General features: G+C 39.8%; 1 protein-coding gene across 1 annotated transcript; it reads left to right on the top strand.

Moving 5' to 3' along the window:
* The first annotated feature begins 256 nt into the window (after nucleotides 1-256).
* Nucleotides 257-27,630, top strand: LOC129509578 (UDP-glucuronosyltransferase 3A2-like). The gene is made up of 7 exons (XM_055325304.1): nucleotides 257-501; nucleotides 2,649-2,750; nucleotides 12,609-12,717; nucleotides 15,104-15,635; nucleotides 21,259-21,490; nucleotides 22,971-23,190; nucleotides 24,346-27,630. Exons 1-7 carry the CDS (start codon nucleotides 408-410, stop codon nucleotides 24,620-24,622), a joined length of 1,566 nt encoding a protein of 521 aa, XP_055181279.1. The 5' UTR covers nucleotides 257-407; the 3' UTR covers nucleotides 24,623-27,630.

Here is a 27,630-nt window from a genome sequence, read left to right as displayed (position 1 = left end):
TTAAAATGGAGATAGGCCTGAGTCACCTGAACATAAAACTGTCTTGGAAGCCACTTCCCAAGGTCCCTACCATCCCTGGTTCAGAGTGTCTTCTCTAGGGAGAGTGTGGTGAGAGAGGGGTTAAGGAAAGCTCACAAACTCCTCCTTCCACCTGCCCCAGGTTAGGAGCCTGAGGACAAATTAGCCAGTGGGGCAAGCACCTTGGGGGAGGAGCAGTAGGGCCAGAAGTGACAAACAGTAGAGAATACAGGCAGGAGCCACCCCTCTGCTCTTCTCCAGCTGCCTGCCAGCACATTTCCTTGGCTGCGAGTGCACACGTGTTCCCAGAGCTCACAGGTCACTGTGAAGGCCTCAGGGCTCAGGGCTCTGGGCACAGGGCTGGGCTCCGCAGCTAGTAAGGACCAAGCATGGCGGGGAAGGGAACGCTGCTGCTAGCCTGCCTCCTCCTGCCTGGGTTCCTGCTCTCAGAGGCCGCCAAAATCCTGACCACATCCTCACTGGGTGAGTGCTTGGAAGGAAAATCAGAGACAGCTGCATCCTGGGCACCCGTGTGGGGCTCAAGCACACACCCTGGGGTCAGGAAACCCTGTGGGTTTTCAGACTGGATTGTGTCCCAGGCCCGTTGAGGGAGAGGTAGGCAGGCCTGTGTCACAGAGAGGGGTCCCCACTGCTGGGCTGGGGGAGTCAGTTCTGGAGAAAACAGTGGTTTCCTTTCCTCTCTTTTTATCTGCTTTGAGGTGCTTCCCATGGCGCATTGCTGGGGCCAGAATTTGGATCCAGTGCTAGCCTGGAGACCTTAAGCCATCTACTCCAGGGAAGGATGGGATTTTTGGAGGCACACCCTAAAAATCTGGGGGAGTGCAGAGTAGATGGTAGTAGACAGTGGAAGTTGAGGTCAGTTTTGGGCTCCTGGAGGCCAAGGATGGGGGTTCCTGGGGGCAGCAGCACAAAGTGAGATGTGTCTAATGGGACACCTGGAGAAACGATGGGGCACAGGAGGCGACCCCTCTCTCTTGTTCTTGCTGCTGGAAGGTTTTGAAGGACAGTGAAGCATTAATTCTGTCAACTGAGTTTTATTACCTTTACTTTTGCCTCAAAGGGAGCAGAAGGGGAACAGGAACACTTAGCAGGATAGGGGGCATCACAGGATGGAGCTTTCCCAAGACTTCTGGATTCATCATGAAAGGATAAGGAACTCCCCTGATTACTGTTAGAGCCCCAAGAATCTGGGGATCTGAGAACTGGAAGAAACCACAAAGATCATCTAATTGGGTCACCTGATTTTATTTCCTGACAGGGACACTGAGGTTCAAGGGAATAAGGGGCCTTTTGCCAGAGCCCAAGAGACCTCCCTCATGGACACACCCCAACTTTACTGTTTGCTTACCTCAAACCTGTCCTCTTCCCCAAACTCTACTCTTTACAGTGGGGATTCCTAAAAATCACTATTTTAAAAACCCTGTTTTCTGTTTTAAATCTGTTTTTTAATGATAGAGGCAGCAGGAAAAAAATGTTTCCCCACCTCCTGAAAGCACAGGTCCTCTGGTCTCTGAGATGGAGCTGGTGTGGTTTGGAGGTGCCAGAGGCCCCGCCTCTGTCCCAGAAGGTATTGAGCTCACCAAGACCCTCAGGAATGGTGGCCTCTGTGGGAGGGCTTCTCTCCTTTATCCATTTCTTCCAAGGATTTGATGTGAGCCAGAGAAGCAGTCTCAGGAGGTACAGGTTTGTGTTTTCTATAACCTGTGTTGCCTCACTCAGCACAGGCATAGTTATAAAAAACTCCAGTAGTTTCCACACCACTGCTATAGTCCTACAACCTTCTCTGCTGACCCAACCATCAAGAGGCCTTTATCTTCCAAACAACCCCCACTTTCCAATGTGGGCAAATTCTATTCCTTTCCCCTGGATCTGACTTTCTCTGCTGCTGAGATCCATATACTCAACACAATCCGTATGATGGCTGATGTCTTACAGTCTTTGCAGTGATAGAACCTGTACCTCCCCAGAGGATCAAACTTCTCTTTCATAGAATCTCAGGAATCTTAGGAAGGGTGATATCCAAATCTATCATGTGCTGGGTCCTGCAGGTCCATCTTAGGGCACACAGTTATCCTGAATGCCTTAATCTGATGTTCAGCAATTTTCCAGTTCCAACTGGAAACATCCTGCCAAATATATTTGAATTTCAAAGATTTGGATTCTAAATGGTGGGTGTACCTCCTTCTGCTCCAATGGCTATTTCTTCCACTAATAAGTTTTCCATTTCTTGGTCTGACTGTAACATAAATTTCTTAAGGGAAAGTTCCCATAAGAAGCTCTGACCAATTGTCAGTAGGAACCCTTCCCCCTCCCAAACACGGTACTGTGCCTAATTTCCACTGTGTCTCCATAAGTGCTGGCTGCAATCAGCATGTACTTAGGATCAGGAATTCCTAAGGCCTAAGAAGAGAAGCTCTTCACACTGACTTAGAGACTATCAGTCACTAAAGGAAATATTGATGGACGACTTCCACAGGTTAAGATTTGCGAAGACACTGTAGGGTTCTTGGCTGTCTCTGCCCCCTTACCTTGGATTTCTCCTTCCCCCACATCAATTTCAGACCCTCTGTTCTCATCCCTACAAAAATGAAATTTTGTATTGTTCCTAGGTGGAAGCCATTATCTGCTGATGGACCAGGTATCTCAGATTCTTCAAGATCATGGTCATAATGTCACCATGCTTCTTTATGGAGAAGAATTTTTTATCCCAGGTGGGTTTTTTGATTTCTTGTTTGTTTATTTATTTTTTGTTAATCTTCAAATTCTTCTATCCCAGAGAGACAGTGTATTTTGTATAGCACTGCTTAGCACAAAATCTTTTTGAATCTAACTATATTGAAAGAAGGGGAAATATGTGTGCATGTATGCTTATGTTACCTGCTGGATATCATATTAGGCTCTGGAGTCCTGGCCTCCAGAACTTCCACATTCCATAACTCCATGTTTTACCCCCTTAGCTAGGTGTCATTTCATCTCAGGCAAGCCTCCATACATCATTATTAATCATTTTGATAACTACTACTGTGTGGTGTGGCTTTAATATGTTTTGAAGAGAAGTCTTCAACCATCTTTGTAGCTTCTGTTACATAAGAAGAGCTGCGCTTCCTGTTTCTAGGTTACTTTCTACTCCTGTTATGAGACCTGAACTTTAAGGAAGCTTTACAAGAATGTCTTTTAGTCATGCCCTAGGATCAGAATCTATCAATGAGTTGATCATATATTCTTGAGACATCATTGGCTGCCCATGACTTGTGCATAGTGATGTCAGAAGTTCTTGAGTCACTGAATCCAAGAATATTGCAGCGAAGATGAAGCTCTTCAATCTTGTTGAGTCTTCTCTGTTGACAGACAAGCATTCAGAGGACCAGAGGACTCAAAAGATTTGTTCATGTTCACACAGCAGGTTAATAATAGAGCGGGTGGATCTAGAACTTTAAGCTCTGGGTTCCTCATTGAGAATTACTGAAACTTTAATTTTAAAAAATCTCCAAATTCATCACCTTTGATGAAAAACAAGTCTGAGCAATTATAAAATTCTAAGATGAACTTCAGGCTCTGTTCCTGTTTAATCACCTTCTAGACCCGGTTCTACATCGTTCTCTGGATATCCTTCTACACATATCCCTTTGTATCTGCCTTGATTGTCAGTCTGATTGTGTATTTTCCTTGACTGCCAACCATGGTGATTGTAGTCCATGATCATTTCATTTTGATGGTTCTCATGGATTGAGGAACTGCTGAAAGCTTTAGACCCTCTACCACTTTAACACATCCACCCACACTGAAACTAGAAACCATTCAGAGGCCCATGGACTCCCCTTTGTTTTATTCTTGGTTCCAAGTTTTAATAGTCCAGAGTTTCTTGCAATATTTACGATTCACTGGAAATTTCTGAGGTTTTGAAATGGATTATTTATCTTTCTCTTCAGCAGTAGACTTTGGTAGAGGTCTGCAAATAAGGAAACACGTGATTGGATTATTTTAGTTGACCTGATTCAATACTCACTATTGAAACTTGTGAGCCTGCATCAGCTACCTGCTTGTATAACTTCCCTATAGGGTTTTTATTTACAACTTTAATGAATAAATGACTTCAGAAATAATGACATAACGTCAGGTGCTAGTGCTGAGGTGTAAGTTTATTTCAATCAATAACTGAAATCACAAGATGCCGCCCTACAGAGGACTGAATTGTCTGCAGGTCTGACTCTTCCTTTTCCTAAGAGAACTTGCTGTACCTCTCCGTCTACCAGGTAGACACTCCCCAAGTGACAGGTCTTTATTTTGGGGATGTGTGCAGTTACATCATTGATTCTCAGGGGCTTGCCTACAAACACTGAAGCAAAGTTTTGCCTAGAGGAACATTATTTTGACTAGAGAGTTCTCCCTCTTTCAGCCAGTTAGTTCTGCTTTCTTTGGGTGTGGAAGTAGAAGAGCAGCCCAGAAGCTTATGTAAGGAAGCCCCATCGTGCAATTGAGTTTTTGATTGGATTCAGGGCTCCTCAGTTTATCTATCTAGTATTGCTCACCTTAGCATTGCGAGTTAAAAAGAAAAGAAAAAAGAAAAGAAAAGAGAAGCCTACTATATTAGTCTGCTGTTATCAAGGTGGGGTCGATTTCTTATAGCTGGGGTTTATAGAGCTTAATAAATTATAACCACCTTTGCCTCTGAATTTTAGAGCCAATTGAGACAAAGTTACAGGAGTTAGATCAAAATGCACCTTTATCCAGCTGATTGGGGAGCTTTCCTTTATATCTTCATTAACTGTCAAGCTGCGTAGTGGCTTGAAAAGAGGCTCTGTAGAACCCCTGGGCAATGCTCTGTTTATTCTTTATGGGGTTTGGGTAATTTCATCACATGTTTGACTGTTCTCAGGAAGACTCCAAGCCTGAGAGCTTTGTCTCCCGATGGCTCCCTTGTGGTATCCTGGTATTGTGCTCCGTGAATGCTAGCTGCCATGTCCTCCCCCAAATCTGAAGTGTTCCACTGAGGGAGAAGGCCAGTCCAGGTCTGGGGACCTCCTCCATGAGCTGTATCTTGGATATTTTCTCCAGCCACCCATGAATGTCCTGTGCCACCTGGTATCCGATGTCTAAAAACCATTTCAACATGTATTGGTCTGGTTTTATTTAGTTACTTAAAGTAGGAATTTCAGTATGTCCTGTCACCTTCTTGTAACCCACTGAAGTTTCCTATCTTCATTATTTAAACCATTGCATTTGAGTAATATTGGCATATAATAAACTGCATATATTAAAATATATAGGTTGACATATTTGGACAAATACATATGCTGATTATGTCAAAATAATGAAAGTCACTAATTGGTTTTCAAATATTAAGCTATCTTTGTGTTCTAGGAACAATTCCACTTTGTCAAGATGTATTTTCCCTTTTATGTAATTTTAGATTTAATTTGCTTAAATTTTGGTTTAAAATTTTTTTAATAATAAATTTATTTTTTATTGGTGTTCAATTTGTCAACATACAGAATAACACCCAGTGCTCATCCTGTCAATTGCCCCCCTCAGTGGCCGTCACCCATTCACCCCCACCCCCTGCCCTCCTCCCCTTCCACCACCCCTAGTTCGTTTCCCAGAGTTAGGAGTCTTCATGTTCTGTCTCTCTTTCTGATATTTCCTACCCATTTCTTCTCCCTTCCCTTCTATTCCCTTTCACTATTATTTATATTCCCCAAATGAATGAGACCATATAATGTTTGTCCTTCTCCGATTGACTTACTTCACTCAGCATAATACCCTCCAGTTCCATCCACATTGAAGCAAATGGTGGGTACTTGTGATTTCTAATGGCTGAATAATATTCCATTGTATACATAGACCACCTCTTCTTTATCCATTCATCTTTCGATGGACACCAAGGCTCCTTCCACAGTTAGGCTATTGTGGACATTGCTGCTATAAACATCGGGGTGCAGGTGTCCTGGCGTTTCATTGCATCTGTATCTTTGAGGTAAATCCCCAGGAGTGCAATTGCTGGGTCGTAGGGCAGGTCTATTTTTAACTCTTTGAGGAACCTCCACACAGTTTTCCAGAGTGGCTGCACCAAAGAAACAAAAGCAAAAATGAACTATTGGGACTTCATCAAGATAAGAAGCTTTTGCACAGCAAAGGATACAGTCAACAAAGCTAAAAGACAACCTACAGAATGGGAGAAGATATTTGCAAATAACATATCAGATAAAGGGCTAGTCTCCAAGATCTATAAAGAACTTATTAAACTCAACACCAAAGAAACAAACAATCCAGTCATGAAATGGGCAAAAGGCATGAACAGAAATCTCACAGAGGAAGACATAGACATGGCCAACATGCACATGAGAAAATGCTCTTTCATAGTCTTTCCTCCTTTATCGAATATTAGTTGACCATAAAGTTCAGGGTCCACTTTTGGGTTCTCTATTCTGTTCCAATGATCTATGTGTCTGTTTTTGTGCCCGTACCACACTGTCTTGATGACCACAGCTTTGTAGTACAACCTGAAATCTGGCATTGTGATGTCCCCAGATATGGTTTTCTTTTTAAAATTCCCCTGGCTATTCGGGGTCTTTTCTGATTCCACACAAATCTTAAAATAATTTGTTCTAACTCTCTGAAGGAAGTCCATGGTGTTTTGATAGGGATTGCATTAAACGTGTAAATTGCCCTGGGTAACATTGGCACTGTTGGGGATTTACCCCAAAGATACAGATGCAATAAAACGCCGGGACACCTGCACCCCGATGTTTCTAGCAGCAATGTCCACAATAGCCAAACTGTGGAAGGAGCTTTGGTGTCCATCGAAAGATGAATGGATAAAGAAGAGGTGGTCTATGTATACAATGGAATATTCCTCAGCCATTAGAAATGACGAATACCCACCATTTGCTTCAACGTGGATGGAACTGGAGGGTATTATGCTGAGTGAAGTAAGTCAATCGGAGAAGGACAAATATTGTATGTTCTCATTCATTTGGGGAATATGAATAATAGTGAAAGGGAATAGAAGGGAAGGGAGAAGCAATGTGTGGGAAATATCAGAAAAGGAGACAGAACATAAAGACTCTTAACTCTGGGAAGCGAATTAGGGGTGGTGGAAGGGGAGGAAGGCGGGGGGTGGGGGTGAATGGGTGACGGGCACTGAGGGGGGCACTTGACGGGATGAGCACTGGGTGTTATTCTGTATGTTGGCAAATTGAACACCAATAAAAAATAAATTTATTATTAAAAAAAAGAGAAAATCCTCTGCATCACTTGCCATCAGGGAAATACAAATCAAAACCACAATGAGATCCCACCTCACACCAGTGAGAATGGAGAAAATTAACAAGGCAGGAAACCACAAATGTTGGAGAGGATGCGGAGAAAAGGGAACCCTCTTGCACTGTTGGTGGGAATGTGAACTGGTTTAAAATTTTATACCTTTGTCCATGTAAGTCATCATTATGTGATTTTCTTGGGATTTTCTTTTCTTTTTTTTTTTTCTGGCAATGTTATCAGTACAATACTTTCCTAATGGAATACTTAAGTAGTGTTCCTCTTTCAGTTTTCTGGAAGGGTTTGACTAGAATTAATATTGTTTCTCCCTAAATTGTTTTAGCCACTCAGAGATACAGGCTTTCTCTCCTAACCCCAAAGTTAGGTTCGGATGTTGAGACTTGGATCCTTACATGCACACCAAAGGTTTTAAAATGCTTTATTTTAGGGGCACCTGGCTGGCTCGTTCAGTATAACACACAACTCTCCATCTCGGCATTGTGGGTTTCAGCCCCACTTTGGGTGTAGACATTACTTCAAAATAAAATCTTTAAGAAAACACAACAGTTCATTAATGACATAATCAGGCCTCATGGGGGAAAGTAAGGCAACTTCCAAACTGGTCCAAAAATGCATTGAGAGAACAGGAAAAGGAGAGTATGTGTGGGCTTTTATGGTGCTCATTGGTGGGGCTGGAATGGCTGCTTCCCTTCATGTTTGACTGATGACCAGACCATTCTGTCTTTCACATATTGCAGTTCGAATTTTTTTTAATTAAAGATCTTTATTTTATTTATTCATGAGAGACACAAACTGAAAGAGAGAGGCAGAGACACAGGCAGAGGGAGAAGCAGGATCCCCACAGGGAGCCCAAAATGGGACTCGATCCTGGGACTCCAGGATCAAGACCTAGACCAAAGGCAGGCGCCCAACTGCTGAGCCACCCAGTGTCCCTTCAGTTTGAACTTGTATAAGTAAGTCATTATGCCATTTAGGAGACCTGCTGCCTGAGGCTGGTGAGGGAGTTGAATGTTTCTCTCAATGTCTTGTTCAGAAGACCAGCATTGTGCATTTAGAGAAGTGAATTGGTTCCTTGATTATGATCAATAATGTCCGAAAGTCTGTAGAAGATAAGGGCAGTCTTGCTTGAGACTGTGTACTTGCCTTTAGTGCATGGAGACATGTGTAACCTTCATTTATATTTTGGATACCTGTATGGCGAGAGATTCTTAGTTCTTTACCAAAATGGAACAAATTTTCCTCTTTATAGATCTCTTTAGAATGTGTTTTTCTTTTTAAGTTAACTTTGCTAGTTTCTGTCCATATCATCTGTTCTAGTTTATTGCTCTCTAGAGATCATAGAATTCTCCTACAGTCCTTTTCATTTCTGTGTGGTCATCAGTAGTGTTCCTTCTTTCATTTCTGTTCCTAGTAGTTCATCTCTTTATTGTTGTAAAGTTTCTTGATTATTTCAAAGAACTGTCTCTGTTTTCATTGATTTCTATTGGTTTTCTATTTCCAGTTTTATTAATTTCCTCCCTAATCTTTTTAATTCTACCTTCCATCTTAGGTCTAGTACACTTTCTTCCCCAGCGTCTTAAGGTTGCAGAATAAGTTATTGATTTGATAACTTTCTTTTTAATATAGGCATTAAAAACTGTACATTTCCTTCTAAGTCCTGCTTTGGGTACATCCCATAAAAGTTTGGTATGTTGTGTACTCATTTTTATTTGTCTCTAAGTGTTTTGTGATTTGCCTTGTGATCTGTTTTTGATACATGAGTTATTTAAAAGGGTATTGTTTAATTTCCATAATTTGTGAATTTTCTGGTTTTCCTTCTGTTGTGAATTTCTATCTTCCTCCTGGTGGGGTCAGATATCCTGTGGTAAGTATGTTTCAAAATGTATTGAGACTTATTTGTGGCTGAGCATATGGTCTCTGCTGGAAAATGTCCCATGTATCCTTGAGAGGAATGTGTGTGTCATTGTTGGGTAGAGTGTTCAGAAGATGTCGTTATATCTAGTGTTCTATCTAGTGGATCAATGTGTGTAAGTCTTCTACTTCCTTACTGATCTTTTTTCTTTCTGGCTTTTCTATCCATTATTGAAAGTGGATGTTGAAATGTCCAATGATTATTATAGAACTGACTGTTTCTTCCTGTATTCTTCTTCTATTGCTTTAGTTATTTTGATGGTTTCTCATTGGGTGCATATATCTTTATAATAGTTATATCTTCTTGCTGTATTGAACCTTTATTAATATATACTTTCCTTCTTTGTATCTTGAAATCTTATTTGATTTGAAGACTTTTGTGATTGATATTTGCTCATCTGCTTTCTTTTGCTTAATACTTGATTGGAATATCGTTTTCCGTCATTTCCCTTTCTGTCTGTGTCTTTGGATCTACAGTGAGTCTCTTGTATACAATATGTATAGTTGTATCATATTTTATTTTGTGTGTTTTTTATTTTTGTATTTATTTTCTTAATGCATTTTCAGAAAAAATATATATAGTTAAATATGTGTGTTTATATATAAAAGAAGATTTTCACTAGTTTCTATTTGAATGCGTGATGGCTAGGAAAGCTTCTTATACACTCATGCTGGAAGTGGAACTGGTATAGTTGTTTCTTGATGGTCATCAGGGATAGAAAGACCTTCAACTTACAAGTAATTGTTCCCAGCAATTCAGCTGAATTGAATACTTGTGCTTTGTGTAGGGGAGCAGCACATCCCTCTTGTGAGTTCCTATGTGAATATTTGTGTCCTGAATGAGTGTGCTCAATGAATCCCTGCAAAAAGAGGTTGTCCTCAATGCAGTGTTATACATGTGCTTCTCTGGATAAAGTTGAGGTGGTTAAGATCTTGCTGGCAAGGCTTGTGTGCAGGGCTATTGAGGTAGTCCATGGGAAGCCAGTTACAAGTGATCTGTATCCTTCCAAGATGAAGGTGAAGAGACACTGCAGCTGAGAGCTTGTTGAAATAGGAATTAAACAGAATATATTACTAAATCCACCCTTGCAAATTAACTATTAGTAATGAGATATAGTCAGAAATTTCCATAACATTAGAAATGGGGGTGCTTAGTATGATAGGTCATGTCCATAATGTTGTAGTCATCCACTGCAAGGTATTATTACTTCTTTGCTGGTTTAAGAGTAGTCTAAACTAGGCCATTAAGTGGAAAACCAGGGGAGCTAATCACTCCTTTGCTTAATAGATCCTTTAAAGTGGGATTTAATCCTTAAAGACACTATCTATAAGTTGCATTAACAGTTTTTATATGTGGGTCAGATCAAAGGGTCCTATTTTGACAAGCTCATCAGCTTGTAAATGCTGAAACTTTGATTTTATGTTAATTTTTGACTTGTTACCTATCAAGAGCAACCATAGCCACTAGGAGGTAATGTAAATATATTGCTGTAATGACTATTGGATATTTAATACCAGTAGTTAAGATAGAACATAAATATCTGCCCTCCAGCTAATATTTTTGACTCCTGAGTACTGAAATTTTCAGGATAAATTTGGGGACTCCACTCATATATCTGTTATTCTTGCCCCAGCATTGATGAAGACAATTAGTGGTTCATCTCATCTGATGTTAAAAGTATTTAGAAGCTCTGGTCTAGAGTCACAAAAACCAATGGGCCATTCTTTTGTTATAAAGTTTTTAAAAAAGTAACATTATATTCCATGTGAATCAAAACTAAGAACTCTGTTTTAACTTCTTTCCTGACTCTCTCACCCTGCCCTGCCCTGCCCCTCTCTTTCCTCTTTATTTTGGCTGCTCTTAGATGTGTTTTGGGGGAGGTTGTCCATTCTAATCTACACATATTTGTAAGTTTCTTCTTCAGAATGTCCCAAATCATATCGAGTCTTGAGGCCACACTGGTGGTAATTTTGAGAGATGTGAAATTAACCTGAGTTTGAATGAACTCCTTGAATTAACTCCATGGGCATGTCATCAGTGTTTTACCCTACTACAACGTTAGTCAAGGTTTTCTTTTAGCTTCAGAGTTGTAATCAGCAGCAGTAGCAGAGGAATTTTCTGGGGTTCTAGTGCACCTCCTACTGTTATAAGTGTGAATCTCATCCTGTGGTATGCTGACTACCATTCTTCAAACATTCTGTGGGCTTGTAAACTGGAATCAGTCTTGCCCAGAGCACTGTCTATAATGGGGGCAGTCCTGGAGACACACAACCATTGGTCACAGACTCTACCTAGCCTAGTGTCAATCACAGCTCATGCTGAGTTCCAGAAGCACAATCCAAGCTGATATAGAAGAGGGATTTGTGTGAGACACATGACCCAGGGCCACTGAAAGGCTAAACCCATACTTTTGTCCCCAAATGCCAATTATAGAAGCTTGTAAGTGGGATAGGTAAGGATTCCCCTACCTGGGTCTGGCTTGCTTGGCTTGAAACTCTTGCTCCCACAAGAGATGGAATGTTGAGGCTTTCTTCTCTGTTTGCCAAGATATGTCACAGAAGGTTAAGGGGGAGATGTAGCTTGAAAGCTGTCATCAGTTCAACTTCAAAAATGGTATCAGACTTTTTATTACACATGGGGGAGAGGCTGTGAAGTAGGGTTGCAGAGGACTGCTATTTTTAATTTAGGCATTGGTATTTTTTTTGGCTAATTGAGAAACCTGTGCATGTATCACTTTTAATTTTAGTGAAAATTAGTTCTTTTTCTAAATGAGAAATGACTGGAGATCTAGGGTAAAATAAGATCTACATTGAAATACAAAGTATACCATTCACTAAATGTGCACTCTTGACAAATTATCTGATACTTCTTTCTCACCTATAGAATGGTGAATAGTAGAAACTTTATTTTTATTTTTTTAAAATGTATTTATTTATTTATGATAGTCACACACAGAGCGAGAGAGAGAGAGAGGCAGAGACATAGACAGAGGGAGAAGCAGGCTCCATGCACCGGGAGCCGGATGTGGGATTCAATCCAGGGTCTCCAGGATCACGCCCTGGGCCAAAGGCAGGCGCTAAACCGCTGTGCCACCCAGGGATCCCTAGTAGAAACTTTAAATAGAATAATCTACTACATTAAAATGAATAAAAGTGACTATATCTTTATATGGTTCTCAATAAAGTTTAGCAGGTTGCATGACTGAAGAAATGAGAAAGCAGAAAAACCAAACCAAAATTCAAAAAGCAAATATCGAGTGTATATCCAATCCTTGGAATAAGCAAACCGTGATATCATCATGCCGATGTTAATTCAGGTTGTGTGGTATAATTACACATTTCTCTATAGGTGTTTTATTTTTTTATTGTTTTGTTTTTAGAAAAGAATGAAATTTCATACGAAGTTCTAAGTTGGCTTCCACCTGAAGATCATAGAAAGGAATTTAAGAAATGTTTTGATTTCTTTGTGACAGAAGCTCTGCATGGCAGGTAATTTCTTTTATTCTGTGAGTGAATGCATTGCCATTTTAGTGATATGAATGAATGGTTGGATGCACGGATACTTGGTGTGAGTCTAAGAGGAATGGATGGATGGAAAAATGAGTAGATGACTTTTGCACTACCAATCATTCAATCTGTGTTTATTGCTGCTCTCCCACTGAAAGCATGAATGTATTTCTGTATAGTGAGGAGGACTGTTCCTCTGGATCTTCCCGGCAACATTCACTGACAGTGTTTGCATATATATTCTCCATAACATGGAAGGTGGGACAGGCAACTTAATTTCTCATAGGTTGGAAAACAATGAGAACCACCACATCACACTGATTTTTCCTCCCGTTTCCTCACATAAATTCAAGAATAGAAAGATGCTTAGGAATATTGATTTTTTAATACCTTGAACCACTATATTTTAAACTAATTTTAAAAACTCAAATAGTTTGATGATATACAACCAGAGAGTAATCTGAGGGATTTTGTCATTATCTGAGATATATAGGAAGTTCTTCATCTTTGACGTTGAACATAAAGACACAAATTCATCTCTTGCTTGGTTAATACACTGGCCTAATGCCCATCCTCCTTCTTTCCTTAGAAATTCTATCTGCAAGGTGCCTTTTGGGCTCAGTTGTTAAGTGTCTGACTATGGCTTGATCTGAATTTGGTCTTGATCTCAGAATTCTGGGATCATACTTACCTGCAAGCTCCCGTGTTGAGCTCCAAGCTCAGGAGGGAGTCTGTTTGTCCCTCTGTCCCTTCCCCCATGTGTTTTCTCTCTCTCTCTCTAAAATAAATAAATAAAATATTAAAAAAAATAAATTCCATTTGCTACTAGGGGCCCCTAAAATCTAGCTTTTTCAATAAAGCCCTGTTCCTTAGTCAAACTAGAAGACCAAATTCTCTCATCTGTAAGAGATGTGATCTACAGTACTCATTTGAAACTTTGTCTATTTTATCTTATGTTGTCATTCATATATTTTTGAATTATATATCTCACCTCTTCTCCCTCAGCTTTATTGTGTCAAACTGTTTTTGTTTGTTTGTTTGTTTGTTTGTTTTTAAGTTGGGCATGAAGCCCAACAAGGGGCTTGAGCTTACAATCCTGATCAAGACCTTAGCTGAGATTTGGAGTTGGGTGCTTAACCAACTAAGCCACCCATGTGCCAAGACTGGTTTGACACACATGTTTAATATGGTGCAATATATTGAGCACAGTGCTTTCCTATTTTTTTCAACTTATTACCGTAATTTCTGTATGATTCATGCTCTAACTTTAGAGGAATTTGTACTTCATATCCTGAATTTATAAATAATACTTAGCAATCATTCTTTATGAAAATCTTTTAAAATATGATAGAAGATAATTTCAGCCAATCATCTGTTGTCACTTGTAGTTGATTCTATAGTTCATGTAGACATCTGTATATTGCTAATGAGCTCTCACCTGTGGACCTTCCTTAAGTGGGCTGACATAGTGGTATGTTGTGCAGGTTCCAGGTTTGCTGGGCCTAGATTCTCTTAGTCCTTCATTCAAGTAGGAGGCCCATGGGTCTTCAAAGCACTTGTACCTGTAACTTCAGGTCATGAATATTCTCATCTATTTCCCATATGCTGTATAAAAAGGATCATTTTTCTTGTGGGCGCTAATAGGGAAACACTGAAGGATTGTGGTTCCTGGGATAGTGTCCTAGACAAGAATCTTAATAGATATTCTTAAAATTTTAACATGAACTTTTGTGAAATCAGCTGGCATGAAATAGTAATCAGCCCTAAATAGGCTTTTATTTTGTTTGTTTTAAATGTTGATCTTTTCAGGTAGGGAGATGTAACTCTCATTGTTCAGCTTAGAAGTTGGATTCTAATATTATCATCAGAAAGTTCCTTGTGTGAGACAATCTGTCAAATTCAGGATATACTCAATTTCAAATAAAAGGGCTACAGCATGAATATTGATGCCATGAAGGTACTTCCACTGTTTGGTTAGGAATCAGGACGGTCACTCATAAAAGGTCAGTATGCAAATGAAAGTTAAACAGAGCATCACAGAATGTATCAACTAGACAAGGAACTCTGAGATCTGCTAGTGTCAGAGAATGTATTCAATGTAGAAACACCTAAATTAGCTTTGCTAGTTTAGGGTGCATATGGATTGGCCAGAGAAAGGGGAGGGGAGGAAGTGAGAATATTTTAGGAAGCAGAAACAACCAGAGTAGAGTGACTAGAGCAGAGTATTCATTGGACATTGGTAAAGTTGGTGGGTTGATGTTAGAGGTGGTCTTACTTACATGAGATTTTTTTTTGAGCCCAAAATATTCCTAATATTGTGAAATTAACACCTCCAATGAATACTTGTCATTACTTTTGTTTTAAACAGAGAAACATTTGACAACTTTGTAAAGTTAATGGGACAACTGGGGATTCGATGCAGTGATTTGCTAAGGAGAGGAGATATCATGGATTTCTTTAAAAATGAGAACTTTGATCTGGTATTTGTTGAAGCATTTGACTTCTGTTTTTTCCTGATTGCTGAGAAGCTTGGGAAGCCATTTGTGTCAATTCTTCCCACCCAGTTCGGCAATGTGGACTTTGGGCTACCAATCCCTGTGTCTTATATTCCAGTATTCCGTTCCTGGCTAACCAACCCCATGGATTTCTGGGGCAGAGTGAAGAATTTTCTGATGCTCTTTGATTTCTCCATGAAGAAATGGCAAATCCAATCTACGTTTGACAACACCATTAAGGAACATTTTCCAGAAGGCTCTAGGCCAGTTTTGTCTCATCTTCTAAAGAAAGCAGAGCTGTGGTTTGTTAACTCTGACTTTGCCCTTGAATTTGCTCGGCCCTTGCTTCCCAACACTGTGTATGTTGGAGGCTTAATGGTCAGACCTGTTAAACCAGTGCCACAAGTAAGTAAAACTGTAGCTCTCAATATCGACATCATGCAGAGCTCTTCAGTGCAGAACTGGTAACTCCTCTGCCAGAGGGAACTGGGAGTAATATATTTTTAATTTTATATTCTATTTTATGTGGTAAAACCACTTAATATTAGACTTACCCCTTTATCAAATTTTTAATAGTGCAATACATAATTATTGACTTAGGTACCATGTTGTTCTTCAGATCTCTAGATCTTATACATCTCATTTACCTACAGCTCTTCCTTCATGGACTAGTAGCCACGCTTTTTCCTCATCACTGTGCCCCCCACCACCCAACCCCTGGCACAAACCTTGAAAACCAGTTTCCACTTTAGATTCCATTAATTTGACTATTTTAGATGCTTCATATAAGTTAATTCATGCAGTATTTGCCATTCTGGCTTATGTAACTTAGTGGAATGTCCTAAATGTTCATCCATGTTTTTGCATATTACAAAATTTCTTTCTTTTTAATGTATTCCATTATATATATATATATATATATATATATATTTATACAATTTCTTTAGCCATTCATCTTTTGAATGGATATTTTGGTTGTTAACATATCTTGGGTATTGTGAATAGTGCTTCAATAAACATGGGAATGCAGGCATCTCTTTAGGATCCTAATTTCCATCTTTTGGGTACAGAAAGAGAAATCAGATTGCTCCATCATATGGTGTTCTATTTTTAATTTCAGTGGGAATTTCCATACTTTTTTCCATAGTGGCTTCACCATTTTTCATTCCCAAAAACAGTTATAAGTCTTGTTCTTTCTCCATATTCTCAACACGTCTTATATTTTTTAATAATAACCATACTAATAGATATGAAATGACATTTCATTGTATAATTGATTTGCATTTCCCTGATGACTAGTATTGATGAGCATTTTTAAATATATCTGCTTGCCATTTGCATGTTGTGTTTGGATAAATGTCTATTCCAGTCCTTAGCCTATTTTTTAATGTGGGTATAAGATTTTTTTTCTATTGAGTTGTCATCTTTCCTATGCATCTTGGAAATTAATCTCTTATCAGGAATAGTTTGCAAATATTTTCCATTCTGTAGGTTGCCTGTTGCTCTATTGATTATTATTATTATTATTTTTTTGCAGTGCAGAAGCTTTCTAGCTTCATGAGTCCCAACTGGTTTTGTTCTTGTTGGTATTATTTATCTTGGTGTTCACTTTTAATTTGACAATTTAGTTTCTTGTGCATTGTGCTATATCATTGCAATCATTGCCAAGACCAATATCATGAAATTTTCTCCATGTATTTTCCTCCAAGAGCTTTCACTCCTCATGTTTAAATCTTTTATCCATTTTGAGTTGAGTTTTTTGTATGGTGTTAAGGTGAGGGTCGAATTTTATACTTGTTCTTGTGGATATACACATGCTGGGGGTAGGGATGCTGGTGAAAGAGTGTTTCCATAACTATTTTCTGGCTTCAGTGGACTGGTTACACATTTGCCTGCAGTGCAGTCTGTCTTTAGTTCTTTCTTTCTTTCTTTCTTTCTTTCTTTCTTTCTTTCTTTCTTTCAAATGTTTCTGTTAGGGAATGGGAGCATGGAGCTTCTTCTAGTTATATCATGCTCTGCTCTTCTCAATTTTAAATAATAGATTTATATTAATCTTATAATTTTCAAAAGACAGCAAAGCTGATTTTAAGTGGTCCTCTTGGATGGTTCTTATGGTGTAGTGCTGGATGGAGTCAAATAGAGCCAGATTAAACAATAGATTAAAGGCTTTGAGCTGGGGACAACCAAACAATGCAGAAGAGGAAAAAAAAAACTAATGTTTTTGAAGAATTGACAAAAGTGTATTAATGCTCATTTTTAGAGCATTAAATCTGAAAGTTCTAAAGAATCATCTAGGGGTGGCTATATAATAATTAATATCACACAAAATAGGCTTAGCTCATAACTTTTACAGGATATTAGGATATTTATAAATGGTTTAATATAACAAAATGAATGTAATACAACATATTATTAGAATGAAGGGGAGAAAGAAATACATCATGTCAACATATGCAGAAAAGTTATTTGACAAAACTCACCCCTTTTCATGATAAAAACACTCACAAAACTAGGAGTATAAAGATACTTCTTGGACATGATAAAGAGTATATAGAACACTCACAGCTAACATTGTAGTCTTTATGATAGACTGAAATTATGTTGCCTAAGATCAGTAATCTAAGATGCCCACTTATATCACTGCTATTCAAATATGCCCTTGATATATTTTGAAGGCAAGAACAAGAAAGAAAAGGCATCCAAATTGGGATGGACAATGTAGAAATAGTTTGATTTTCATATGACATAATTCTCTATACAGAAATTCCCAAAGAATTCATATACCAAAAAGAAACTACTAGTTCTAATAAATTTTTTAAAAGATTTTATTTATTTATTCATGAGAGACACACACAGAGAGAGAGGGACAGAGACACAGGCAGAGGGAGAAGTAGGCTCCATGCAGGAGCCCAATGTGGGACTTGATCCCGGGTCTCCGGGATCACGCCCTGGGCCGAAGACAGATGCTCAACCACTGAGCCACCTGGGCGTCCCTAGTTCTAATAAATTAACCCAACAAAGTTTCAGGGGAAAATATCAATATGAAAATATGATTTGTGTTTCCATACAGCAGCTATGGGCAATCTGAAAATAAGATAAAGAAAACTATTTCAACAGCATCCAATTAAACTGAGGAATTGAAAGACATGTACATTGGACACTACAAATTTGCTGAAAGAAATCCAGGAAGACCAAAATAAATAGGAAGACACCTCCAGACCGTGGATGGTGATACTTGATCTTGTTAAAAGAGCAATACTATTCAAAGTGATCTACAGATTTGATCTAATCCTTATCTACAGTTCAATGGCCTTTTCTTTTTATAGACATGAAAAAGCCAATTTTCAAATTCATATGGAAATGTAAGAGACCCTGAATAATCAAAGTAATATGAAAAAGAACACAGTTGGATGACTCACATCTCTCACCAAATCATTTTTGCAAGGATTTTGCCAAAACTATTCAACAAAGGAAAGAATAGTCTCTTCAGCAAATGCTGCTGATCCCACTGGATATTCATATGAATAAGAATGTATTTTGAGCCTTTCTCATGCCACATACCAAAATTAAGTCAAAATAGATCAATGGTATAATTAAAAAGGTAAAAGCCATAAAATATTTAGAAGAAAAGAAAGGGATAAGTCTGCATGCACTTACTTGGCAATGAATTTGTAGATATGACACTGAGATGAGTAACAGAGGAAAAAATAGATAAATTTGACTTCCTCAGGATTAAAAACTTCTCTATATCAAAAGTTGTTGTATAGAAAATGAGAGGACAAGTTATCAATACAAGGCAAGTATGTCCCCTCACTGCCACTTTTTGGACTCATACTGGATGTTCTAAGTAAAGAAATGATATGTTGGCAAGTTGCATTTAAGTGAAAAAAAAAAAAGGAAATAAAGGAAAGATAATATTCAAGGAAAGGAAATGTGACCAAAAAGGAAAAAAGGTATATAGATTAAGAAGGAAGCAATAAAACTAATTTGTTTGCAGATGATATGATGGTCCATTTTGAAAATCTGAAAAAGCCAAAGAATAAAAAAATAAAAATTCCTGAAATAGGAAGCAATCATGGCAATGTCCAGAATACAATATATAAAATCAATAGTTTTCTTATATATTAGCAATGCATGGAGGAATGTGAAATTAAACACACTATACAATTTACATTAGCACCACCAAAAATGTGATCTTGGGAATAAATCCACAAAATATATAAAGATTTATATGATAAAAACTATAAAACTCTAATGAAAGAAACAAAAGAACTAAATAAGAGAAAATTCATGTCCATGCATGGGAAGACTCAATATTGTCAAGATTTTAGTTCTCTCCAAATTGATCTATGCATTCATTGCAAACACAGTCAAAATTTCAGCAAATTATATTGTAGATATTAATGAACTGATCCTAAAATTTGCATAGAGAGGCAAAAATCTTGAAGAGCCAACACAATATTGAAGATGAAGAATAAAGTTGGAGGACTGACATTTTCAATTTCAAAACATACTATAAAGCTACAGTAATCAGGACGTTATGATATTGGCAAAAGATTAGACGGATTGCAAATGTAACACACTAGAAAACCCCAAAATAGACCCACACAAATTTAGTAAACTGATCTTTCACATAGGAGTAAAGATAATAGTAGAGAGGAAACATAGACTTTCGAAAATGTGGTGCTGGAAAAATGGGTATCTGCACACATACAAAATAAATTAGACTGAGACCCTACACCCTTCAAGCAAATTAGCTAAAAATGGGCCACAGACCTAAATATAAAATGCAAGAGTATAAAACTTTTAGAATATGATATTAGAGAAAATCTAGATGAACTAGAGTCTAGTGAAGACCTTTTAAATGTAAAACCTACGTTGTGTTCTGTGAAAGAAGGGATTGATAAGTGTGCTAAGTTGAAATTAAAATTCTGTTGTGGGGCAGCTGTGTGGTTCAGTCAGCCAAGTGTTTGCCTTTGGATCAGGTCATGATCCCAGGGTCCTGGGATGGAGCCCTGGTTTGGGCTCTCTGGTAGCCGAGGCCTGTTTCTCCCTCTGCTTCTCCCCACTTCCCACCCCCGGCTTGTACACACACTCTCTCACTCAAATCAATAAATAAAAATCTAAAAAAAAATTCTGTTCTGGGAAGACACTGTCAAGAGAATAAAAAGAGGAGCCACTGAACAAGAGCAAGTATTTGGAACAGACCTTTTTGTTCAAGACTATTACTTAAAATATGCAAACACTTTATACACACAAATATACATAGTATGCAAAGAACTCTTAAAATTTAACAATAAGAAAACCAATAATTTAAAAATGAGGCAAAAACCTTCCCAGACCTTTCAACAAAGAAGGCAGACAGATGGCTAATAGCTTACATGAGGCAGACACCTGATAGAGACCCTTTCCCATCATCTACTTCAATTTCTAGAAACCCTACTGCCCTGTACTGGGCCAGGACAGCAACTGGCACTCTCCCAGGCACTAGCATCCTAGCATTTAGGAATGGCATCGGGACACTCCTAAATGACAATATATATGCCCCCACACCTAGAATGAGGATGAGGATGACCTTGGTACTGGGGTCATGTTTTCAATGAAGAAAAATTCCCAACACATGGACTTTCCTCTTTATAAAACATTGTTATACATGCAAGTCCTGGATCTAGATGTTGGTGCCACAGTATGCTTTGAGTCCTTTATGGGCAACGTGGGCTATTGTGGTAGTGACTGGATCACTAAAGCTCTCTTCACGTTCATTTGAGATTATTGAGTGTTTTTGTATGGTAGGATGTGTCCTGAGGTTTCAGAAAAATGGCCTCAAGGCTGCCAGACACAATGGATATGAACACAGTGCAGAGAGCAGTGAGCCGTCTCAGGGGCTATGAGAGCCACTTCAAGGCAGTGAGTTTAGGCTCACTGGAGAGGAGGGTATATTTTGTAAATAGCTGACTTTGATTCCAAGGCTGTCTGGGCTTTCATAAACAACTTTGTTCACCTCGTTTCCTTTCTTACCTCTCTCCAGGAATTTGAGAATTTCATTGCCAAGTTTGGAGACTCTGGTTTTGTCCTTGTGGCCCTGGGCTCCATGGTGAATCTCTATCAGTCCCGGGAAGTCCTCAGGGAGATGAACGGTGCCTTTGCTCATCTGTCTCAAGGGGTGATATGGAAGTACAATCCTTCTCACTGGCCCAAAGATGTCAAATTGGCAGCAAATGTGAAGATTGTGGACTGGCTTCCCCAGAATGACCTCTTGGGTAAGGAGATCCAATCTACTTCTATGTTTCCATTTATGTATCTTTGGGGCTCCACTGGGCAACTCTGCCAACATGGGAAGGGGCATCTGGTAGCCAAAGATAATCTTGAGAGGACAGGAATGGAGTAGTTAGCTGAAGTTCTTAGGAAATGAGACTATACTCCCCAAATGAGTAAAACTGGCATGTTTTCTTCTTCCTTTCTATTGCAGTCCTGATACCTACAGCCAGAAACAATATTGTCATTAGGATGTTTTTACCATATTTGGCACAGACAAAGGTTGCCCAGACATAATCCAAGACTCTTTATGGACCCTTAGAACACGTACTGGGGGTCTTGTTGCCACTGTTGTTCCTGGCCACTTGAGTATCTGTTAGGCCATGTGCCATTATAGACACCCACACACCCACACATTTTAGTACATTCTCATACCCTACAAAAGATGTACTCAAGCTTTCAAAGAATTGATGTTGATGGTGTCAACCCTTCAAGGTGTGCCAAGATATCCGAGTGTCAAGCTGACTAACCTCTTAGCCTTATCCAGCTATTTTGTCCATTGAATTCTCTGGTAGCAGAAAGCTCCTTGTGCCACTTCTGGAGCCCCTCAGTGCCACAACCTCTGTCTACATCAAAGATTAGTCCTCAGCATTTTAGCTCACAAATATATTGGAAACTTAAGATAGAGGACTCTGCACATATATTCACAGGGCATGGGGTAGGGAAGAGAATTGTGATTTTCAGATAAATATAAATAGATTCTGATGCACATCACTGTTGAGAGGCAGTTTGAGGTGAACTCTTCATTATCAGCACTTGTTTTATTTTTGTCTAAATAAGAGTGGGGTGAGCACACAAGAATTGGAAATACTGAGAGGTGTAGAGCATCATTGCCTACTTTAGAGGGTTTTTATGAAATTGAGGAGAAGGCAGACATAGTGTAAGTTTGATGAATACCACATGAGATGTGATGTCAGTGAAAGTGTTAGCCTCCAGATAAGAGGGAAGTGAATGAACAATGAAAGAGAAGGCATGAGACCTATTGAGTGAGAGACCTGGAGAGTGAGAGACAGACAACTAGAGACAGAGATAGTAAATCACAGGATAAACAGAGTGGGACTGGGAGAGACTAATAATGAGAGAACAGACATAAGAGAAACAAAGGTAGGCACAGAATAGAAAGATAAAGATGGATGGAGGGATGGATGGATGGAGGAGAATGTTGGCTTCACCATGCTCAGCAACTGTCTCTGGATTCTAAGTCTTCGATGGATTGATAGAGAGGAATCTCTGTACAGAGACAAGGCCAGAATGTTGTATCTTGGGGAATATGCATCCTCGAGTGTGCCCTAAACTAACTCAGTAACTCCATTTTCTCCAACATCCTTTAAATTCCTTTGTATTTTTTTCTGCCCTTGATACTTTCAAAGATATTCTGAAAATTTTCACCCTGCACTATTCTGTTCTGTTCCCAATTTGCAACAGCTCACCCACACATCCGTCTTTTTGTCACCCATGGTGGGATGAATAGCATAATGGAGGCCATCCAACATGGTGTGCCCATGATAGGGATTCCTGTCTTTGGAGAACAGGCCGAAAACCTGATCCGAGTAGAAGCCAAAAAGTTTGGTGTCTCTATCCAGTTAAAGCAGGTCAAGGCAGAGACATTGGCTCTGAAGATGAAGCAAGTCATAGAAGACAAGAGGTATGGAGCTCTTGTGGTCACTTGGGTTTGTGGTCACTTAGGGTGAATGAAGACATCAAATACAAGAGCACGGTGTGGCACTTTTTTTTTTTTTTTTTTTTTGCTATAAAAGTTGAAGCTTCCAAACTTCCATGGAATAATATGTGTGTGATGCTAATAGCTGACCTGTTTCCCCTGAGGGCAAGACTGGGCAATGTAGGTTAGATGTTAGGTTCAAGAACAGTTTCTACCTTAAGGGTTTTGAGGACTCTGATCCTACACAGGGTCTGTGAGAGGTCTTATATTTTGGGGCTGCTGATAGTAGAATTATACTAGGGAGGTCACCATCCTGTCCCCCAACATGCCACACTGTCTCCACCTGAGGCCCTTTATCAGTGATGCTACCTAGGACATCCTTCCCTTCCCTTCCCTTCACAGGGCTGGCTCCTCATGACATGGACTCATCTCCAATGTCCTCTCCTCAGAGAGGCAGGAGGTCTTTGTGTGACAGTCCTAGATGCACTGTTTACCCAGCCCCTTCAATCATTACTCATTTTCTCTTCTTCACACTTCTCAGGATCAGTAACCACCCCATTTCATTCTGTTTGAATTTATTGTGTGTCCCTTCGACTAGCTAGTAGAGAGTAAGCTCCCCTGGATGGCCAGGTGTGTCTCTTGTTTCCCCTGTGCTCCCAGGGCCTAGCACAGGGCCTGCCACAAAGTAAGCTGGGATGAATTCCTGTTAAGTGGGTCAGTTAAAGGATCCATGTTCTCTTAAGTAAATTCTAGTATAGGTCAAGAATGTGGTAACCACGACGGACTGAATACCTTATCAGGGTCTCGAGGACATTTACCCTGAATCGGATGTATGTCACATAGGCATATATCCCTGTATACTTATCCTTTATTGTAGCATAAGTGTCCTTGGGTAGAGACTTGTCCTTACAGCTTAGTCATCTTTGTATAGTTTAGCATTTTAGCACTAGGCTTGGATCTTTGCATGGTGAGACCGGTTAGAACTTCGACTGTGACAAGATCAGGCCAACCACTTTTCCTTCAAACTCAGTCTTTTGTGCATATGGATGAAATGTGTGTGTGGTGTGTGTGTGTTGATACAAGGTCTCTAAGACTTCTGAGGTCACATGAGTAATGCCCCAACGCTGTCTCTGCCAACAGGTACAAGTCAGCAGCCGTGGCTGCCAGCATCATCAGGCGCTCTCACCCCCTGACCCCTGCCCAGAGGCTTGTGGGCTGGATCGACCACATCCTCCAGACAGGGGGTGCAGCACACCTCAAGCCCTATGCCTTGCAGCAGCCATGGCATGAACAGTACCTGCTGGACGTCATCTTGTTCCTGCTGGTGGTCACCCTGGGCACCCTGTGGCTCTGTGGGAAGCTGCTGGGCATGGTGGCCAGGTGGTTGTGTGGGGCCAGGAAGCAGAAGAAGGCCTGATGGAGGTTCAGCCTTGACAGGTGTTTGGGGAGCCACTGGTTGCAGATGGCTTTCCCCAGCACAGGACACCCCTGGTGTCTTCCCTGTATTGGTACTTGAGGTTGGCGTAGAAATATCTCCTCATAATTTCCTGCCCTGTTTGGAAATTCTTATGAAGCAATCTTGGGGATTATTTTTTCAAATTGTGGTAAAATACATATTGTATAAAACTTCATATTTTAGCTATTAATTGTACAGTTAGTGGCATTGAGCACATTGACATTATCATGGAAACATTACCACTACCCACTCCAGAACAAATTTTATCTTCCCAAACTCAAACTGCACACCGATGAAATAGTAATTCCCCATATCCTTGCCCCCACCACCAGCCCCACGCCTGGCAACTCCTGTTCTACTTTCTGTGTCTATGAATTTGATCTTGGCTTCCTGACTTACCCCTCATCAGTGACATCCTCACTCAGACCCAAACCTTCAGCAAACATCCCCACCTTCCTCCCCACTCCCTGTCCCTAGACACAGCACCCTTCTTACTTCATCCTTGGTGTCTGACAGTCTCTCTGCCCAGTCCAGCCTCACATTTTATGAGATCAGATACTAGCCAGTACTTCCATGTTGGGTTTTCCTCTTGTCGGTCCTTTTCACCTCACCTCCAGGATCAGGAAGCCTGGTCTCTGTCCTGCAGCTAGGCAGGAGTGGCTCCCCCAGGACTCCACCTGTCTTCTCTGTCCCAGGTCCCTCCTGTGAAGTACTCCTCCTTGGTTGCTCAGGCCTGAAGGCTGCCTTTAGGCCACAGCTAATGCTGTGGTTTTCACTTCTCATAGGCCCCTTTTCAAGATTCCCTCTCTTAAAATGTAATCATGGAGACCTTACTTGAAGATCCTGGACTTCTCCATGAGGCTCTGGATCCTCAGATCCAGTGAGTATGGCAGTTCCCAGGACTTGATTAACTTAGGAAACATCCATCTGTGCCCCCACCACTACCCCCCTGCCCCCGCAAATGTGGCACAGAATATCCCTCTATACCTCTATAGGAATTACATTCAGTTCCTAGCAAAATACACCCCAAAACGTGTGCCTTAACCACCAGGATTTTTATATGTTTAGTGTTTGATTCTCTGAAAAGGGCTGGTGTGGAGGCTCCATGTTATTGTCTGTAGCTCCCCCCTCTTTTTTGGAGTTTTCTATCTCCTTTATTAGATACCAGGCTCCCTCTCTGGTAGGTTCCTTGTATAATATATTTTACTTTCCTTCAGTTGTGCCTTCATATTTGCTTTTGTGTTTTCACATGGAATTCACTGTATACTTAAGCATTTCAGACGTAGAGTATCTTGTATATGGAAACATAGTGAAGAAAACAGTAGATATACGGGATGGTCCCAGACACCTTAGTTTTTGATTGCTTAATTCTGAGGTTGTGACTACATGTTGAAATAACTCAAATAGAGGATGAAGCAGCTACTACAAATATTCCATGTAACAAGGGAAAGAACCCCACCCTTGGGAATATTATGATAGGATAACGTAACATTCTGGGTAGAATGTCCCTGGTGCCAGTGTGTAGTGAGTTCTGTGTGTTCTCATGCTGCACCATGTCACCTACAGCCACAAGCATGTCACATGAGGAAGTGTGTGTGTGTGTGTGTGTGTGTAATTCAAGGTCTTAGTTCTGCAATTCTTATGAAATCTCTGAAACTGGTTTCTGGCAATAGTTCCTTGAAAAGCAGACCTGAAGGTTTCTCTGTGTTGTCATTAGAATAAATAGATAAGATGTTTTCCCCTCGTAACCAACAAAAGGACCAAGGGATGAGGCTTCCAGCTGATGTTCCCACTACCACCATGTCATCCTCCCTGAACACTTATAACTCAGTAAGGCCAACTCTGTGCCTGCTGCTTCCTAAGCTCCACTCCCACCCAGGAAATCTGATCAAAGGGAGCCAGTGAACCAGGATGATGCCTCTAATCTCCTTACATCAAAACCTTATCCTCTGAGCTGTCAGCATGGCCTTGATGGTATGAACGTCTGATCTCATCATTCCCTGGTTCAGATCTTTTGTCAGTTCTCATTGCATAGAATACAATCTCTCTGTGATTGGTTTCTGGCTACCACTCCAAATGTATCTTGCAATTCTGAAATAGACCCACATGGACATGTCAGTTGATTTAGACAAAGGTGCAAAGACAAATCAGTGGGAAAAGAGAAATCTCTTCAGCAAATTATACTGGAACAATTGATATCTGAATGGTCTTTCATTTTTACTTAATGACATACACCAAACGACATTAACTGTCACTGCATATCATACACAAAAATTAACTCAAAGTGAATCATTGACCTAAAAGCAAACCCTGAACGTTCTAAAGGAAAATCACTGTAGTCCTTTGGTAGAACAGATTTATCATTTAGATCACACAAGCTCAAATCATAAAAGAAAAACATTTGATTAACTAAACTTTGTCAAAATGAAAAAACTTTTTTACTCTTAAGACAAATATATAAGCTATCAACTGGGAGAAAATATTGCAGCACATTTCTCAAAGAACTTGTATCTAGAAGATACAAAGAACTTGTATCAAAGCAAATCTTACAACCAGTACAAAAATGGACAAAAAATTTTGAGCAGACACTTCTCAATAGAAGATATGCAATGACCAATAATCACATGAAAAATTACTAGACATATTAGTCACTAGAGAAATACAAAATAAAACCACAGTGTCACAGCACATCTACTGGAACAGCTACAATGAAAAAACTGATCATATGAGTAGTTAGCAAGAAGACGGAGCTACTGGGGCTCACATCCATTCCATTACTGAGAGGGGGTGTGAAATAGTGCAGCCACACAGGAAAATCACTCCACAATTTCTCAGTTCAGCACATACTGACCACATGATCCAGCCATTCCACTTCTGGTATTTACTCAAGTTAATGAAAGCCTCTGTCCATGTGGAAATCTGTCCACAATGTTCATAATAACTTTATTTATAATAACTCCAGACTAAGA

The sequence above is a fragment of the Nyctereutes procyonoides genome, unplaced genomic scaffold (assembly GCF_905146905.1).
Source record: "Nyctereutes procyonoides isolate TBG_1078 unplaced genomic scaffold, NYPRO_anot_genome, whole genome shotgun sequence".
NCBI lineage: Eukaryota > Metazoa > Chordata > Mammalia > Carnivora > Canidae > Nyctereutes > Nyctereutes procyonoides.
Note: the sequence above shows the minus strand (reverse complement) of the source record. Positions and strands in the feature narration are given on the sequence as shown.

What these genes read in the sequence shown, in the direction of transcription:
- LOC129509578 (XM_055325304.1), top strand. Translation starts at nt 408, where the DNA reads ATGGCGGGGAAGGGAACGCTGCTGCTAGCCTGCCTCCTCCTGCCTGGG. An exon ending in ACAGAAGCTCTGCATGGCAG is followed by an intron (nt 12,718 to 15,103) that starts GTAATTTCTTTT and finishes TGTTTTAAACAG; the next exon opens with AGAAACATTTGACAACTTTG. An exon ending in CTGTTAAACCAGTGCCACAA is followed by an intron (nt 15,636 to 21,258) that starts GTAAGTAAAACT and finishes ACCTCTCTCCAG; the next exon opens with GAATTTGAGAATTTCATTGC.